Here is a 19,822-nt window from a genome sequence, read left to right on the forward strand (position 1 = left end):
CAGATTCTGTGTCTCCCTCTCTCTCTGATCCTCCCCTGCTTGTGCTCTGTCTCTCTCATAAACAAACATTAAAACAAAAAAGGAGTATGTATGGAGCCTTACTCTATTGCAAAGACTTAAGTCATTACTTTAAAGAATGTCTTTGGGGAAGAAATTAGCCTGAAATGACCTCAGTGAAAAGTAATTTTGATATGTACACAGATTTAAAAAGCATACACCTCAAACAACTTGTAAGTAAGGACGATCTGCCTTGGAAAATTCTGTCATTGGCTCTAATGATGGCAAAGACATTGATGTCGAAGATACATGACAGGATACAATGAAAACTGTTCTACAAAATGAGCTAAAAAAAGCATTTTAAATATTTTTATATAATATCCAATCGGTATTTAAACATGTATCTGTATGTCTAAAAAGTTTATATATTTATTTAAGTTCACTAAACAACACTTTTGGGAATCTCATTGGGGAAGTGGAGGTAGAGTCTTATCTTTGGCTAGATTCAGAACTTAGGTTGTAGAGGCACTTTTACATCAATGGAAGGCAGAGTGATATAATTAAAACAAAAGAATATAGAAGTTAGGTTGATTACCTCACTGAATATTTCAGCTTACATACGTGTCACCCAGTCATTCTCCATTCCATTACTTTGTTTCTTCCATATTACTTCTCATGATGTGATAAACACACGTTTATTACTTGTGTCTCTTGAACAGCAGGAGAACTGCATGAAGGCAGGGACTCTGGTTTATCCTATGAAACTCCAGGCAGTAAAGAAGTTTGTAGAGTGAGGGGAAAGGAAGGAAGGTGATAAAGGCAAAACCAGCTGCAGTGGATGGAGGGCTCCAGCACTTCAGTCATCTAATTCAGCCAGTTCTTTGTGGGTTGTTATTCATGTAATGGCCATGTGTAAGCCAAGGACCAACCATGTATTTGCTCATTAGTCAAGAAACAAAATAGGAAAAAAAACCCAAAACACTGAAACTAGAAGGAATTCAGTTTATTCAGATAACTCTTAAGTTCCAAAAAACAGTAATATTGACAAATAAGCAGCGTTTTTTGTTTGTTTACAATGTTTGCTCAAATTTTAATTTGCTCCTTTACTTTTAGGACCAAAGCACATATTTGAGAGGGGGAAAAAAGAAAATGCTACAGTTTTTCATGCTCTGTTTCAAAGTGCAGATTTTAAAATGTAACTGAATGTTTAGATATGTGTTTTTCATTTTTTTGGAAGAAATTAAAACTCATGAAATAAAAATATCACAAGACAGTATCAACAGAATCTGAATGTTGTTTAAAGAAAGCATCCTTTTAACATTTAACTTCTTGTTTACCTAATAGAGACATTTTTGGTAATAAATTTGTAACATCTTTCAATAACCAAGCATAAATCAAGTGACTGAGACAAAGTCATTTTTTGAATAAGTGTTAGTATTACTGTTTTAATACCTGTTCAGGAGTTCAGAATTTTAGACTATTTTCAAATAAAACAACTGTATGGACAACAACCCCCTTCCCCCACCTGTATTATTTTGATATTACTTTAATTCTGTAGTCTCCAGATTCCTTCTTTCTTTCTGTTGCAGTCTTGGCTGGACTTTTCCTCTTTACTTTCCCCTTGTTAGAAAAGAACCCTAAGTAATCTGAATTCTCTCCTATTTGGTTACTCTGGGAGGCTTACCCCGGGAGTTCTTACTGTTTTTCTAAATTGAAAAATTAGTTATTCTATGATAAATTTGGCTGAATTATACTCTTTTTGGAGGCCTGTGCTAGATAGCATAAAAAGTTTGCTCACATAAAAAGTCTGAGAAAACTCTGAGGCTCTGCTGTCTGTTCATTAGATTTAGTCAGTGCAAAGTCTGTGTCACGTTTTTTGGGCCCACTAGCACTTGGGGAAAGGTCAGGTCGAGAGGGATCTTTCTAGCTGGAATCTTACAGAAAACAGGAATGGATGTCAGTGGGCAGAGAGAGTGCTGAAGACCATAGTTATACACTACACCCCTGTTCTACGATGATTATTACGGAGACATTTTTTGCTTTTGTGGAGTGCTGGAAAAAGAAAAAAAATCTATGACCACAGGATTAAAAAACTCTATGTGCTGCATTATTTAAATCACTAAAATACAACTAAACTAATGGCATTAGCTAAAGAAATTAGTCCTTATTATTTGCTACAAAATCACTTTTAAAAAAAGTTTGGATTGTGAAATACAATACAAAAGAAATAATCTTGTGGAAAGGGCTCACTAGAAAAGGTGCTAAATGTGCTTTAATTTCAATATGATATAAAACTACTTCAAATATAAAAACTTAAAAAATCTCTACTCAAGGACAAACACAGAAAATATGCAAACGAAATTCCCTATTAAAATATAGATTGTAAGTAAAAATTGAAAATATTGAAATTAAAGGAATTTGTTGCATTAGACACAGGTTTGTAAATTATATGAAGTATCAAGAATTATAAAATTATTGGTCTGATCGATCAATTAAAGTAAAAAAATCCTTTTTTAATCTAAGGTAAATGGCACAATGTTACCATAAACAATATATCAAAAAATATCAGACTTTACAAAAATCTTATTTTAAAGATTTTACTACTATTGCTTAACTTTAATCATATTAAATGTTACATTTACTCTCCTTACTCCATTAGACTAATCTCAAAAGAATCTTTATATAAGCTGTTAACAGTTGTGATAGAAACACTTCAAAATATACATTTCAAAATACTGTTAATGTTTCTGATATTGAAACATTAACCTATTGAAAATACTAGCCTATTGAAAATATAGGTATTGAAAATAGCCTAGTACAGTTCACTAAAATATTGCACGGAACTAATTTTGGTATTTTAGATGTCAGAAATCGATTTCCAATTGCATTCTATGATACGCTGTTACATTTAAACATTTTATAAAGGGCTATATGGTTTATATTTCCTACCACATTTACATATATAAAAAACCGTTAAGTAAAAAATGCTTGGAAAAACTTGTTAAATCCCCTTTATTTCAGTAGACAGAAGACTTTTTTTCATTGTCCTGGCTGAAACGGTTCTTGTTGCCATGGAACTGGAAGAAAAACCACAAAGATTTGAGATAAGTTAACAATACAGACTAATGGCACACAATAGTTTAGTGGAAGACCTGAGTTAAGTTAGAACCAAGATATTAGTCGGGGCGCCTGGGTGGCTCAGTCGTTAAGCGTCCGACTTCAGCTCAGGTCACGATCTCGCGGTATGTGAGTTCGAGCCCCGCGTCAGGCTCTGTGCTGACAGCTCAGAACCTGGAGCCTGTTTCAGATTCTGTGTCTCCCTCTCTCTCTGACCCTCCCCTGTTCATGCTCTGTCTCTCTCTGTCTCAAAAATAAATAAATGTTAAAAAAAAAAAAAAAAAAAAAGAACCAAGATATTAGAGTTCAAACTGCACATCTGCCCTTTGATAGCCATGGGATCCTGAAAAAGATATTTAAGGGTCTTCAAGAAGTACTTTCCTTATCTGTAAAGAACAGTAACATCTCTTCATCCCTCATAGGTATTCTGAGAGATTTAAATGGAGTAAAGGATTCACTGTGACTTGCACACAGGGCTCACTTGGCCCCTTCCCTTAGTTCCATTTATGGTGCTGAATACAAGCACCATGAGCAAAAACATCAATAAATGAGTCACAAGGATTTTCACACCTTTAGAAGGACGTAGTTCCTGAAAGCCTGAGAGGTGATCTCTAGATTATTTGCACTCAGGAAAACTGAGTGTTGTGCTTATTGCCTAACACTGTTAGAGTTGCTTTTGAATAATTGTTTCTTTTCCTTTTATTTTCACTTGATTAATATAACTAAGCAGGTTAACAATTAAGATTTTTGAGAATCAAAGCTGGACTTGATTCCAGAGAGATCTTTTTATTTAAGAACACAAGAAAGCTCAAACTGAGAACCTCTGTGAAACAATTGTATTCAAGATTTTCTTCTTCTGAAATGAAAATTTCTACTTTAATTCGTAGGTTTGCCACATCTACTATAGGTTGGGTGTTTAGCCTTACAGGAGCGGCAGCACATCAAGTTAATCAAAAAGGAAAAAGCACATGGGGCGCCTGGGTGGTTCAGTCCGGTGAGTGACTAACTCTTGATTCCAGCTTGGGTCATGGTCTCACGTGGGATGGAGCCCTGCATCTGGCTGTGTGATGATGGTGCAGAGCCTGCTTGGGATTCTCGCTCTCCCTCTCTCTGCCCCTCCCTAGCACGTGTGTACTTCCTCTCAAAATAAATTAAAAAAAAAAAAGGAAAAAGGGCAGTCATATACTTCCCCACTTCCATTCCTATTTCTTTCTCCTCTCCTGTATAGTTTTTCTTCAGGTTCTGTTTTAGATGAACAATTTCCAGTCCTGTTTAAATTCATTTGGTGGGCCAGGTGGGAAGGGAAAGACACAGAGATAATTAGAATACCATATAATACTCACATGCTGTATCATGTGAGAAACGTGCATAAATAGTATAAGAGGAACTGTCATATGGGAGAACAGCAAGAAGTTCAATGTGGCCTCAACACAAAGGTAGAAGTGGTGGGAGATGAGGCTGCATATACTGTGAAGGACCCTGCATTCCAAGCTAAAATTTTTGAAATTTATCCTACAGGTCACAGAGCGTCAGTAGTAACTCCAATGATTTTTTTTAAACAAAAAAAATTTCCTTTTTTGGTTAAATGTTTATTTTGAGAGAGAAAGGGCACGAGGCAGAGGGGCAGAGAGAGAATCCGAAGCAGGCTCCATGCTGTCAGCACAGAGCCAGATTCAGGGCTTGATCTCACAAACCATGAGATCATGACCTCAGCCAAAATCAAGAGTCAGACACTTAACTGACTGAGCCACCCAGGTGCCCCTATTATCATTTTTTTGAAGTTTACTTATTTTTAGTAATCTCTACATAGCCAACATGGGGCTTGAACTCATGCCCCTGGGATCAAGAGTCGCATACTCTTCTGACTAGCTAGCCAGGAGACCTGGGAAATAACTTTTTAATTTGAAAAAAATTCTCTTACATTTCTCTATTTAAGACCTTAAAAGATTGTTAACTTTACTTATGATACACATTACTTCTGATGGTAGAATACTGGGGTGTTAGTGAAAAATTGTAGTTTTTGCAGAATTATTAATAATTGTTTTTAAAATTTGATTTAATACTGGTGTATATAAATTTTAATTTTAAAAATTTATGTTCTAATTATGATATTAAAATTTTTTTTTTAATGTTTATTTTTGAGAGAGACAGAGTGCGAGTGGGGAAGGGGCAGAGACAGAGGGAGACCCAGAATCCGAAGCAGGCTCCAGGCTTCAAGCTGTCAGCACAGAGCCTGACACGGGGTTTGAATTCATGAGAACCTTGAGATCATGACCTGAGCTGAAGTCAGATGTTAAACCAACTGAGCCAACCAGGCACCCCTAATCATGATATTTTATAAATAGAATTGTGCTTAAGAGAAAAAAATTACAACTTCTAGTGGCAAATTACTAAGTTGTTTCACGTATGCCCAAGTATTATATTAGAATACCAAGAGAAAGAGGGGCGACTAGGTGGCTTAGGTGATTCAATGTCCCAACTCTTGATTTTGGCTCAGGTCATGATCTGAGGGTCATGGGATCCAGCCCAGCATCATGCTCCATGCTGAGCATAAAGCCTGCTTAAGATTCTCTCTTTCCCTCTGCCCCTCTACCCAGCTCACTCTCTCTCTTAAAAAAAAAAAAAAAAAAAGAGAAAGGTTGCTTTATCAGATTGAAATGTCTTTGCCAAATTGGTTTTTTACTCTTTTTTTCCTCCACTTATCAATATAATGTATTTTCACAGTAGGAAATCTAGAAAATATAAAAAGCACTCTCCACAATCCCCCGATTTATTATGCAGAAGCAAACAAATTAAAATGTTGCATTTCATTTCAGTATTTCTAGGCATTTTTTTTAAGTCTATTTATTTTTAAGAGAGAGCAAGTATGGGCATGAGTAGGGGAGAGGCAGAGAGAGAGAGACACACACACACAGGGAGAGAGAGAATCTCAAGCAGGCTCCATGCTGTCAGCATGGTGCCCGACATGGTGCTAGATCCCAGGACCCTGGGATCATGACCTGAGCCAAAATCAAGAGTCAGATGCTTAACTGACTGAGACACCCAGGCACCCTTAGTCATTTATTTACACAGGTATATTTATATGACATAGTTTTTAAAACTGCCATTGAAAATGTTTATAAACTCTGTGATTGTTGCATTGTATTTTGCAGTGTGGATTAACTATAACTTACTTAACTATTCCCCAAAGTTGGGTTTTACTAAAGGACATATTTGTGATATTACTAGTCTTTGACAGCCAGATTCCCATGTGACAACATAATTCAACTGCCGAAGATAGGAACAAGACTACAAATCTACACAGAAAAATGACTGCTATATATATCACCATCTGTTGTAAATTCCATTTACATGAATGTACAAAAATAAAAGTAAAAACTCAATAAAGTGAACGTTAAAACGTATAAAACTCACCGTAAGTCCAAGGAACTTGTGGAAGCACACCTGAATCAGGAGGGTAAGGGTATGCAGCTTGTGGGAACGCTTGATGGGGAGCATACTGTGAAAAAATCGGCTGCTGAAAATGATAAGAAACAGGCATTTGAGATTGAAAATGCCCATTCACTGGCACCAAGTCGTTTGCTTGTGGCTCCCCAGAAAAGTAACCAGAATATTGAGAGTACAAAAGATTAGAATGTGCATTTTGGACGGTACTTGCAATTGCAGTCAACATCGCAGAAGGAGGCGGCTGTACTTCGTATGATGTTATCCCATGGTATGTCTGGGTAATGGAGCTGCCACTGCTGTTGCTGTAATGATAAACACACCATGTGTAGTAAGGATATGAAGTTCCAAACGGGTGCTGAGAAGAATTATATATTGGGGTACATGCAGACTGTGGAAGTTCGTTCCAACATGCTGCAGCATTCTGAGTTAGGACTTTGGAATTTTCATTATTCTGTTGTTCAGAAAAAGATTGTTCTGTGGTTTGATTTACACTGAGGGTTATGTTCCCAGATGCTCCAACAGGTATAGTATTGGGACTGAATGTATCCTTCATGCATTTTCCTTTTAACTCAGTTTTTGCAGGCTGTGTTTTATTTACTTGAAGAACAGGAAATTTGTCCTGGATAAATTTGGATTCTGAAGGATTGGTGCATGCAGAATTTTTAATAGATGAATTTAATATTTCATGATCTTGAAGTTCAAAGACAGTGTTATTTGTTTCTAAATTGGCAGGGATGTCCCTAAATATGCCATCTACACTTTTTTGTTCACAACTCGCAAAACAACAATCTTTCTTATCACTCTTTGTTTCAGCAGCACTAAAATTCACATCCCTTTTCTTCATGCTACTTAAGTTTCCCTGTTGTCCAGTGAAATCTTCTGAAGTATGAGATGAAATATTAGTTAAATCTATTTTGCCCTCTGACTTTGATATGCAAGTGTCTTTTAAGTTCTTTAAAGGTAAAAGTGAGCCAAGTAGTGATCTTTCCATTTCAGCCTTTTTTGGAGATACATGGTTTCTTTTCAGATTGTCAGATGAACTTGGTCCTATTTCACTTTCACTTTCGAGATGAGATCTTGTAGTCCTATTAAGTGTAACACATATATACAAACAACTTTAAATATATGGAGTCCCCAATTTTAATATAAACATGTATGTGAAATTTTTATTCAGAAGAATTCTTAAGATTTACATTTTCTCTATCAGCAGTATATATGTAACTTATTTACCCAGTTTTACTCCCTTGCCTTGAATTTAGCTACTTTTCCTGCTGACGGTGATAATATTCCACGTTTCAAATGTATTTCTAATATATTTTGAAATATATATAGTGCAGTCAATATTGTAATTACTTTATGCATTGGACAATTCCTAGCAGAGGTGTTTAGAAGTAGGCAACTATGTCCAATATTTTACTGTAGTTTTGCATACATATACCTCCAACTGTTGATGATCTTCGTTACTTGTAAATGGTTATATGCAACTGATGAAACTACCAGCTGTGCCCTGCCCCTGCCAAAGACCACCTTCTGTCATCAGGAGCTACTAAGGTATTTTGTCTGCTCAAGGTTGAGAATAGGAAACACAGACCTCCAGAATACCATGCCAATTTAATATCCTTGACATTTCTACCTAAATTTAGACAATTTCAAGCAGGCTGAAGGAAGTATCCACTAGGGAAATGTCTAGAGTCAGATAGCTAATATAGGTCCCCAGGATAATTATATTTTTTTGGTGTCTCACCAAATTCTTTGAATTGCATGTGGAAAAGAACATGTTGAAAAGAAAAAAGTAATCACTGCTCCCCAGTCAAGAGAAATTAATTTTTGGCCTGGAATTTATATATCTAATTCATGAAACTAAAAGCCTCGTAGTTTACTTAATCCAGCTTCTCTCAAAGGCAGCTGAGTGACAACCTACATCATCATCCAATCCCATGTAACACTTTGACATTTTGCAGAGACTACAGTTTGGACTTTATCACATTTCCAATGAAGTTTCAGTAATGTCTCAACCCTATAGATTGACAGCAGCCTGTATGGTCATTCTTTTATGTACTCTCTTAGAGGATATTCTTCCATGAAGACAGCACCCTGTATTAAACTTATCTTTGAACTTATTTTCTGCTATGTGAGACAAAGTTCGATTCTCTGAGTAGCAAATACCACCTAGATTTAGTTACCAAAACTAAGATGATTATAGAAGTGGTTTATGTTAACCCTTTACAAACCTATTCATCTTTATGCCACTATGCAATTATTTCAAGAGTCTAGAAAACGATTCTAGAAATGTAGTAAATAAAATGTGTATCGAAAAGAGCAAAACCAAGTAAGACAGAAATGAGAATGCTAATCTTTTGTATTCCATATTACTCATTCTCCTTCATAAAACAGAAAAAAAACATGGAAAAAAAATGAAGCTTGTCATAAACTGAAAATATTACAGAGCTGAATGAAATAAGAGATGGTCCACATGTCCAGTGGGACCATTTCATGTCAAAATGAAAAAATATAAACAGTGTAGTGAATTTTTCATAAAAATAATTCAGTTCAAAAATAATAAAAATAATTCATTAAAGGTTTTAAAGCATCCTTTCATGAAAACAGTTGTGTATTTATAACATACGTACGCGTGTTTATGACCAAATTCTTAGTAATATAATTCAGCAATTTCTATCTTTTAACCAATTTTGAAATGATTGGTCTGTAACAATTACAAGTTTAAAAAACTCAATCTAATCACTTGTTATATTATTTCATCTCCTTTTTTAGCCAACCAGCTACTAATCCCCATCAATTCTTTAAGTAATGTCTGTCAAGTATGAATTTTACTTTCTTCCTCTAAAAAAAATCACTCTTCTCTAACTTGCTACTTCTATCTCTACTCAGAACTTCCTTATCTTTAAATCACTTAAAAAATACATTTCACAGGACATTACCCTTTAATACTTACAGAATGAAGTTCAAAGTCTTTAAATCTTAATAAAGCACTGTATAATCTGAAACCTTATTCTCCCCCTCCTAAATTTACTCTTGTCCTTTAAGTTACAGGTATGATCCAATAGAGGTATGTACATAAATGTCTTAGTATTGTTCCTTAGTATGTGCTTAGTTCTGTTTAGTTTTTCTTTACGTAGGTCTGCTGGCAACCTACCTGGAATCCTTGAATGTTGCCTTTTCTCTGTTGATTTTTGTGACATCTTTTATGTCAACCTGTGTTTAAAAGTTACAAAGAGAACCGACATTGGCAATGTTATAAAATACAATACATACATATTTTCATCACAGGTACTTACAATTGCTTGTTTGGTCATCATCTAAAATGCACTGTCTAAAACAACATTCATTAATGATCCTCCTACCTTCAAAAACCAGTGATTCTGTTGGACTTCCCATTATGTCTTAAATGTTTGGAGAAACTTTGAAATAAACAATTTACAATATTTTTTTTATCCCCATATCTCACAACAGATCTTGGGGTCCATTTATCACTGCCTTTTTTTTTAAATACATACTCTTTTTAGTAAACCGGTTTTTAAGCTCCATTGTTAAATAATTGCCAGATATGGACTTTCTTTAAGTTTATTTATTTTGAGAGAGAGCGTAAGTGGGGAAGGGGCAGAGAGAGGGACAGAGAAATCCCAAACTGGCTCTGTGCTGCCAGTGCAGAGCCCGACATGGGGCTCCATCTTATGAACCATGAAATCATGACCTGAGCCGAAATCAAGAGTTGGATGCTTCACACACTGAGTCAACCAGGTGCCCCTGGACTTTCTTTTTTCAGTCTGTCAGACAGCACCCTCTTGTAAGCCTTGGGTGACTTGCTACTCCCAACTGTCCTCAGAATCTCTACCCTTTAAATCACTGAAAAACACATTTCACAGGATGTTACGCTTCAATACAGAATGAAGTTCAAACTCTTTTTGCCTATATTTTAGACATTCTATAATCTGAAACAGTATTTGTCTCCATCTTTAGCTTACTACTTGTCCACTAAATTAAATTTTTGTTCCAGACTTAATTTGAAACTCATTTCTCAAATAATGTCAATAAACATTGTATCTTTGCTCATATTATTTTCCACAACTTAGATACCCCCGCTTCATTTTAATCTTCATCAAATACCATTTTTTCCTAATTTAAGGCAATGCTTTGGCCTATGCTCTTCCATGAAATTAAAAAACACAATTTTTTTGTTGTTACTTTTCTTCTCAATACTTACAATACCTTTTTATTATTCTCATTTTACTCTTGATGTGGAGTATTACTGTTGTTTTGGATGTATGCTTACAAACTGGTTGTTTATTAAGCATTTTCCTATAAACACAGTGAAATAAATGATTGGTTTCCTGGTGTCTAGAATTAGTTTAACTAACAAACACAATTACAGTAAGCTGAGAAAAAAATCCCATTTTTCATTTTGCATATAGGTTTCTCTTCTGAACTGAAATTCCCAAAAAATTATTTTAAGAGAAGCCTCTGAGGGTAGAGTAGAGGCAAGTATCAGTTTATTATGGGCCCTGGAGCTAGACTGCCTGGTTTTATATCTGGGCTTACCCATTTACTAACTCTGTAACCCTGGGAAAGTGACTCGACCTTTCTATGTGTCTGTTTTCATACCTTTACATAAGGTAATAACAGTACCTACATCATAAAGATTTTGTGAAGAATAAAGAGTTAATACTTGTGCATTTATTACAACAGTGCCAGGTATAAAATAAATATTTTCTATAATTTGTTAAATAAAACTTGTTTATGTAGGACTTCTTGTAACTCCTTTATAATCATCTATTGAAAAATATCTGTCCTGGGGTGGATGGGTGGCTCAGTCAGTTGAGCGTCGGACTCTTGATTTTGGCTCAGGTCATGATGATCTCATGGTACTGAAATTGAGTCCCATGTCAACGTGGAGCCTGCTTGAAATTCTCTTTCTCTCTCTCTCTCTCTCCCCCCGCCCTCCTCTGACCCTCTCCCTCCCTCGCATGCTCTCTCTAAAGTTAAGAAAAAAATCTGTTCTATTTTTCCATGTGGATGATAATGGTCAAGAACACAGGTTCCATTAGCCAATTTTTAATACTTACTACATCAAGTATAGCCTTGTTATATAGGAGTTACTCAATAAATTACTAACTTACTCACATTCACATTGGACTATTCCTTAAGAAGTTATATAAATTTACATTTTTCCAAGAAATGTTTTCCAAATTAAAAAATTTAATTGTACGTTTAAAAATAAGTATTTGCAAGGTATTTCTCATATAGAGAAACATTTCACTTTATTATAAAGATAATAAAAACTGTTTCATCCAATTCTTTTTTTAAAGTAAGCTCTATGCCCATTATGGGGCTCCACCGTTGGTGAATGCTCCACCGACTAAGCCAGCCAGGCACCCCTAATCCAATTCTATAGTTAGTAAATTCATTTTGCAAGGTAATATTCAAAGCATTCTCAATTTTTACCAATCTGCAAACTACTTGTTTGAAGAGTAGACTTGTTCTCAAAAATAATACTTACTTACATAGGCTTTTGTTTTAAAACATTTGTTACCTTTTGTTTTTTACAGCTGGAAACAGTAGTGTTTTTCTGTTGTTTTTGAGGGTCTCCACATTTGTCTACAGTGATAGATCGTTTTTCAGAAGAACGTGAAACAGTTTTCATTATGCACTCTGAAATTGAGGGCACCTTCATATAAATACTAGATTTATTGCTATCCTTCCTAGGTTTTACATGCACATTCGTTTTTTCTTTTCCCTGCAGTTGGGAAGTCTTCTTTCTGTTATGTAGCATTTGGCACAAAATAAAGGAAATGGTTAATTCAGCATTTTTAGTACATATTATCTTCATATGTTCAATAGTTTTCATGACTTTCATAATATGGGCCATTTTCCCTAAATCTTTCCGAGGGGCAGCCATTATATTTTCGAGCAGTGCAGAAAACTGGTTGTGGCTGTATTCCAACTCTGTCATTGTGCTTCCGTAATTTATGGATGCTATACATGGCACAAAGTCAATATATGTGGAAACGGAATACTGAGACTTCTTTAGAAGTTTTTGTATTTCTGTAAGTTCCTGAAGTTCTCTTGAGAGCAAATGAAGAGCGTATGAGCAATTAACAGCTTCACTATATTTGTAAATAATATCCAGATCTTTCTTAAGTTCAGAAATAGCAGTCTCTATGACTTTCCAAAGGCAATCTGTTGAGTTATCTTTAAGAAATGAAAAAGAAGCCATTTTTTCCTGGCAGTGAACCAGCTCAGGAAGAAGTGACAAATCAAACCAAAGCATACCTCGAAACCTCTGTTTGTCTAGTTTCTTTGCCATTGAGTTTTTAAGAAAGTGAATGGTTTCTGAAAGCATGACAATTTCAATATAGGTTTCAATGGCTGCAGGCTTTAAAATTATGGCCCCATGATTGTGGTTTTTCACCATGTCCAAAACGTTTTCTTCTGTGATAAAAATGTTATCTATGTTCTCTTCTTGCAGCATCTGAAAGTATTTTTTTAAAATTTCTAGGTGTTCGGTACATCTCAAAGTGAGGTCCTGTAATTTCTTAGAGTCTGCAAATTCAGCTTGATCTAGTATTTCGCTAATACAACAGATATCTGGGTGTGAAAGCAAAGTACTGTTAAACCCACAGTTTTCTAGGGTAACTGGTGCTTTGTTTATTAGATCATCTGACTTTCTGGAAGCAATCTCCATATTCTCAAGCGCAGTATTAGAAATTTGTTCACTGCTTAAATCCTTAGACAATGTATCATATATCTTTTTCAACTTAGAAAAAGCACACTGATTCATTTTGAGTAGCATTTCTCTATTCTCTCCTGAGTATATTTTGCTGAAAGATTCTCTCTTCTCTTTCCAAATAAGACTTTTTGCAGCATCAAAAAAGATATGTTCCAGACCATAAAGAGATATTTTAATACTTATTGCCTCACTGCTCTTAATAAAATTAACTTTAGAGGTGATCATTTCTATGATAATCCACAAATGGTCTTGTTTTCCTGGATAGGAATCAACTTTAGGAGAGTCCCCATACATACCAATCAGCTTTAAAGTACTTTTTCTTAAGGTTTCTAGGTCTCCTAAACTATCTCCAAAGTTAACTCCACAGGTAAATGGAACAGAAAGAGAAAAGTCAAAGCAATCAGAACAACGCTTCATTACTGCTTCACACTCATTAATCTGTCGTTTGTATTTTAAGAATGCATAGTATGAATTATTTTCCCTTTTGGTTTCCTCAAATAATTCAATTAACTGATCATGATAGTTTTGTAACTCACAGAATGCATTATACTTCAATCTTCCTTGAAAAGCAGGATAGAAGTTGGATTGTTGTTGAAATCCACGTGGTCTACCAAGCAGCTCACTGTACAGTGTTTCATCATACCAGAGCAAGCTTCGGTAGGTTGGTTCACCTCCTAAGAGCCTTTTTTTGTTTTCAATGAATTGAATAGTTTCCATCATCATTTGGAGTTCTACCAAGGAGTCAACAGCACATGGCTTTAATTTGTGTCTGCAATTATTCCACAGGTTTTGTTCTACTAATAGTTCTCTTGAAATCAGGATTTGTTCGAGAGAACATTCTTGGTTTCTTTCAAAAGCTTCAACAAATAAAGGGAGAATACTTTGACAGGCCTTAGTTTCTTCCAGTAGAATCTGCAAAGATGATGTTTCATCTGCCCTTCTCAAAATCTGAGCTAGCCTGGCTGTAAGAGCTGAATGATTAGCTGAGCAATGTTTCTCTTTTAATCCATTCGTGTATGATGCAGCCTTATTCTCAGGAGTAGAGACTTCGGAAGTTTGAGAGTCAGTATGTAAAACAGGAATAGGATTCATTCCTATAATGCCTGGTTTAGAATTACAGGCTATTTCCGAATGCAATGCAGAGTCAGACTGAGGGTCATTACTAACTTTAACTCCCCCTTCTTTCTCTCTTTTGTTAAGATGATTAGAAACTGGGTTATTCAAAGCGACTGCCTCAGTAATGTTTTCAACGTTTAGATGAGAATCAATCAAGTTATTTTTAATTGTTTTCTTGCTTAAGTAGGAGGATTCTTCTAAGATCTTGTTCTTTTGATTTTTGAACGGAGTCTTAACAGTGCATCCTTCAGTCATGCTTTTTTTGTGAAGTGAATCTCTTGCTTTTTCTGCTTGTTTAACTTTCCACATTTTTCTGTCCCAAATGTCTTTATTTGCCATACACTTTTTTGAAGAAGAACCCTTCATATTATCTTTTAAGAGCAAATAACTATCATTGGAAAATAGTTCCTTCATTGTATTTTTCCTACAACTTTTACTTTCTTCAGTTACTAATCTGAGACCCAACTCAGAATCCTCAAGAACATGTGATTCATTCCCATCTATATGGAAGCAATTACTTGAAGAACATTGTTCTGTCTTTAGAAGTTCCTTTCCATCACATCCTGGCTGGCAGTGTGGTACATTGGTGGATGTTGTAAAAGAATCTACAGCAAAAACTCTCTGTTTATCCAAATAAGATTCTGAAGATTCTCCTTCACTGTCTGTCACTGCTGTGGTTGATAACAATTGAGGAATACTGTCAGACTTTTTGTGTGTTATCAGAGTTAGATTTAATGGGTCCTTAAGGAAGTTTTCTGGAACAGTGCCTGGTTTGGAGCTCTGATTAGCAGCTGTCCGTTCTTCTACAGGCAAATTTACTTCCAGGTTGCCTTTACAATCAGATAAAATAAGGTTATCTGGTGTGCAGACATCAACGTTTAAAAGGTGCTTGATATCTGATTCTAAAACTGAAATAACTATGTCAGTTTTTACCTTTGTGTGTGTTATACAGGTTGCATTATAACTTGTGTCTGTGCTAAAACTTACTTTGTCTTCTTTTATGCAACTTAATGATACTGAATTACTCTTATTTATTACTTTATTAGTCTCGGAATTGTTTTCTGCATCCTTAATATTGTGTGCTGAGTGGTTCTCAGGATTTTCATATTTATTAATGTTTGATAAAAACTTTATGCCAACTTGATTTTCTTTTTCAGTTATTTTCTCATCTGGGCAGGCTGGGGAAAATAGACATCCAGTTTTTCCAGAAAACAGCTGAAGTTCTGATGATCTTCGATTTCTCATCCGGCTCTTGTTATAAGCGGAATGACTGGCACTTTGGGATGTGGAGCACAGGGCTAACTGTGACTCAGGATACTCGAAATCACAAAATTCCCTTACATGAATGGTGGTGTGACTTCTGGAGACACTGCTGGCCATATTTCTCTTAGAAATGCACTCTGCGATTCTCGCTCTACTTGCTTTGTAAGACTTGGGCTTTGATACATGAGTTAATGATTTATCCACTTCAAATCCCAAAGCTCTTTTCTCTCCTGGTTTGCCGTATTTTCTTTTTGACAAAAAATGTTTAGTGGAATAATATCTTCTTTCAGACACAGAGCTATAACCTTGAAGGTCACAACTTTCCCAGAAATTATTGCATATTATTGCATATGATTTTGGTAATGGGCCTTTTCTTTTTTCTCCTACTTTAGCTATAAGTTGCAAAGACGTGTGAACTCTTCTATGAGCTTTTTTTAAATGAAGAACAGCTCTGTCAAGTCTTCTGGAAAGACGTTTGCTTTTGCATAAAGATGCTTCACTATTTAGAATATCAAGGACACTCCTGATGTGTTTTTCCGACTTTGAAAAGGTTTTAATTCGTCCTTGGGATAATGAAGAAAAATGTTCAGAAGAGTCTAGACTGGTTAGTCTCCTCTTCTTCCCATAAATTTTACGACGTCTTACATCCTTATGTGGTGTGTTCTGGTCCCTAAAAGGCATACGTCGCTTTCTTTTGCTAATTCTTGATTGTGTGTCCTTTTTACTTGTAATATCATTACAATCAGTTTTTGACCCTGTCAAGGAACATCTGCTTTCATTATTTAATGCTGTGACATTAGAGGGTTCAGTAGGCAAAGGTCCACTGTTTTGTTTTTCAGACACATGATTCACTTGTGTATTATGACTCACATCAAGAGAAAGAGCAATTTCAGACTTATTCACTAGTCCTGATTCTTGCCTTCTATTACCAAATTCATCTTCACATGGATAACCTGAATTTTCACCAGAGCAGTGGGAATACATTTCAAATCCTGACACTTTCCCCTCCTCATTTATTTCTGGTCCTGTGGTTTTAGTTATGTATTTGCAAAAATTATCTTTCAATGCAAGGGATTCAAAAGTGGGATTGAATCCTGGCATTAATGTATTAGTGATTCTAATTTGTAAATCAGGAAGTAAAAGTGGATTGAGCTCTCCTTTGTTTTTTTGTGTAGAGGGATAAAAACAAATACTTTTCTTAGGGTAATGCTGATCACTATTCTCGTTTCTTCTGGAGCTTTTCCTAACTTCCCTCTCCCCATTATTGCTTCCTAGTAGACCTTCCCAATCAATACGAGACTTCAGAGTTTCATATATGGCCCTAAATTCTTCACATGGATCATTTCTATGGCTATGTTGTTGAATTAGAAAAGCATCATCACACTGTTCCAATCCTACTTCAATCTTACTTTCCAATTTGAAACTCTGAAGAACTGAAGTATCACTTACTGACTGATGAAATGAGTCATGTAATTTATTGTTATCCATATCCATTTCACAATCAGAAACCCTATGTTTTACTAACAACCCAAAATCTAGACTCTCAGAAGAACAAGTTTCTTTAATCTGGTATCTTTGGTGATCTTCACGATCTGTGCCCAATGTAGGCACCGTAGCACCAGCTGTCTGCACTGCAGTACTTGAGGCTTCATGTTCTGAAGACCCTTCAACTTTGGGAAATGCTGTGTAAGCCAAATGCTCTACAGTCCTGCCAGTATTTGGAGCATCTTTTTGTTGTGTGGCAGTCATAGTGTCTTCATTTTCTAACAATGTAGCTTCTGTTGACACATGTCTTTCCCCCGAACTCAAATTAAATGTACAACATTCTTCAGAACTAAGAATTTCTACATTGTTGTAATTTTTATTCTCCCTTCTTTCATCTATGTTGGTGTAACTTTGGTTTGTATGAAAACCCTGCTTCTCCTCTCCATATATATTTTCTCTGCTTTCTGTAGACAAGGCAATGTCTTCCTCTTTAGCCTCATTTTCATTTTCTTTATCATTATCTCCTTGTTCTCTGAAATCAATATTCAGGTGTGTATCACTGTGCAACTCTGCATTACAGAACAGAGTATGACCTTCATCAATTTGAAAAGTTTCTCCACAGTCTCTTTGTATGTTCTCTAATGACACTGGGTCATTTTCATTTCTTCCATGGACACATACATATTCTCTAGTTATGTTATAATCTGAGTTGTCATGAGTTGGTTTAATGTCATGAGATGAAATAATTGTATCAATTGGCAGTTCTTTGACCTGGGGAATGTCTTTTGCTTCCTGGAAAGCATCAGTCACAATGCTAACACAGTTTTGATTTGGTTTTCCCAGTTTTAGTTCCATTAGTTTTTGAGAAACTGCAAAACTTGTATGGATGTTATCTTCATAATCTAAAGAGAGTTGAGGATGCTTCTGTGAAAGGCTCTCCACTCTTTGTAATTCCAAACTTAGATGATCTAGCTCATATTCATCCTTTGTGGTAGATGTGGAAGATTTTTGTATTTCTAATTCTTGAGCAATTAATATTTGATCACAATTTTTCCCATAAGAATCAAGACTCTCATCCTCTTTGTATTCTTGGTACAAAGAAATATAATTATCTACTGGACTGACTTTTGCTTCCTTAGTAAAATCAATTTCCTTCCACAAAACCTGCTTTTCTCCATGTTTGGAATTATTTTCGGGGCCAGTGAAGTCTCTCATTTCTCCAATATTTTGGGTGTACTCATGTATGCTTTCTTTCCTTTGGAGAGGAAAAGCTGTAGACATTTGCTGACCAGTCTGAGATACAGTTTCTAAATTAGAAGACCATGACTCCAGAGAGATGTGATTACTGTGCCCTTTTGTACAAATATTCACTGATTCATAAGAGTTATGTGCTTCACTGTTTTCTTCAATTAAAAGTGGGATGTTGCTTCTCAGTTCAGATCTCTGGGCTTCTTCCTCATTGTGTTTTTGGTTCTCAACTTCTGAAACTACATTTGGCAAACACATTGGAAAGGAAAAATTATCTTGGCCCTTACGCTGTCCTGCTGGGGTAATTTTACTGGGAATTGTATAATCATAGTTGTTAAAGTCCAAGTTGTGAGCTTGAGATTGTGAACCATCAAAAGAAATTTTGAAGCTAGGGGCATCCAAACAATTAGTAAGAACAGAATGATCACCAGGCACAACTTCAGATGAGGAGGCAGAATTATTTGGCATGGATGATAGATTTATTTCTGAATTCACAAAATCTAAACTCTTCTCAAGTGGCAAAATCTCATTTAAATCTGTAATATTATTATGTTTTCCTATGCTTTCTTCTCTCCTCATCAGTCTTGGGTCTTTAATGAGTTTTGAAGTAATAACTGTGCTTGAGCCAGTATTGTTATGAAGGGGGAAAGCAGCAGAAAGACCACTTAAAGTATTTTTGAGATGTGCCAAATTTAACATGGGGTCACCATTAACACTTTCTCTGGTATCACTGGGAATAAATGAAAGACCTGAATCATATATATGAGAAGTGTCTCTACATTCTGCTAAATTGTGCTCCATCTGTCCACCGTACGTTTCATATACAGAAATGTTTCCATTTTTCACATTTCCATAGGAATTAGAAATATTTGTGTTGGAAGGATTTATCTCTGAATTTAGTGAGCCGCAAGAACAGTTTTCCTGAACAAATGGATCTACAGGTTTCCTGAAATGTTCAAAGACGACAGTAGCATCTTTTCCTTTTCCAATTCTTTTGGCAACTGTACAGTTATTCAGAGAGCAGGTTCTTTCTGTAGAAATAATAAGAAAATTAAGAAAAAATAGGAAGGAAAGGGTTTCTACATTCAACCCTTAATTCAAATAAACTATGTCATAGGTGGTTTTTTCTTTTTTTCTTTTAATGCTTATTTATATTTGAGAGAGAGACAGAGAGACAGAGCATGAATGGGGGAGGGGCAGAGAGAGAGGGAGACACAGAATCCAAAGCAGGCTCCAGGCTCCGAGCTGTCAGCACAGGCCCGATGTGGGACTTGAGCTCACAAACCATAAGATCATGACCTGAGTTGAAGTTGGATGCTTAACCGAGCCACTCAGGCACCGCAGTCATAAGTGGTTTTAAATGAAAGTTCGATAAATAGCCTAATGCTGATTAAAGTATGTGTC

General features: G+C 35.7%; 1 protein-coding gene across 10 annotated transcripts in view; it reads right to left on the reverse strand.

Annotated features, from left to right (window-relative positions):
• Positions 1 to 985: 985 nt before the first annotated feature.
• The window catches only part of TEX15 (testis expressed 15, meiosis and synapsis associated), a 100,187-nt gene continuing 81,350 nt past the window's right edge, over positions 986 to 19,822 (reverse strand). For 7 of the 10 annotated variants that reach the window (XM_042934463.1, XM_042934461.1, XM_042934462.1 and 4 more), the window contains 4 exons: positions 12,110 to 19,449; positions 9,716 to 9,774; positions 6,529 to 7,646; positions 986 to 3,074 (listed from right to left, as the gene is read on the reverse strand). In XM_042934463.1, the coding sequence (XP_042790397.1) occupies positions 3,037 to 3,074; positions 6,529 to 7,646; positions 9,716 to 9,774; positions 12,110 to 19,449 (8,555 nt within the window). In that variant the 3' untranslated portion in view covers positions 986 to 3,036. The remainder of the gene's footprint in view (positions 3,075 to 6,528; positions 7,647 to 9,715; positions 9,775 to 12,109; positions 19,450 to 19,822) is intronic. The other 3 variants (XM_042934467.1, XM_042934468.1, XM_042934470.1) reach the window with 3 other exon arrangements.

Source organism: Panthera leo, chromosome B1 (genome assembly GCF_018350215.1).
Source record: "Panthera leo isolate Ple1 chromosome B1, P.leo_Ple1_pat1.1, whole genome shotgun sequence".
Taxonomy (NCBI): domain Eukaryota; kingdom Metazoa; phylum Chordata; class Mammalia; order Carnivora; family Felidae; genus Panthera; species Panthera leo.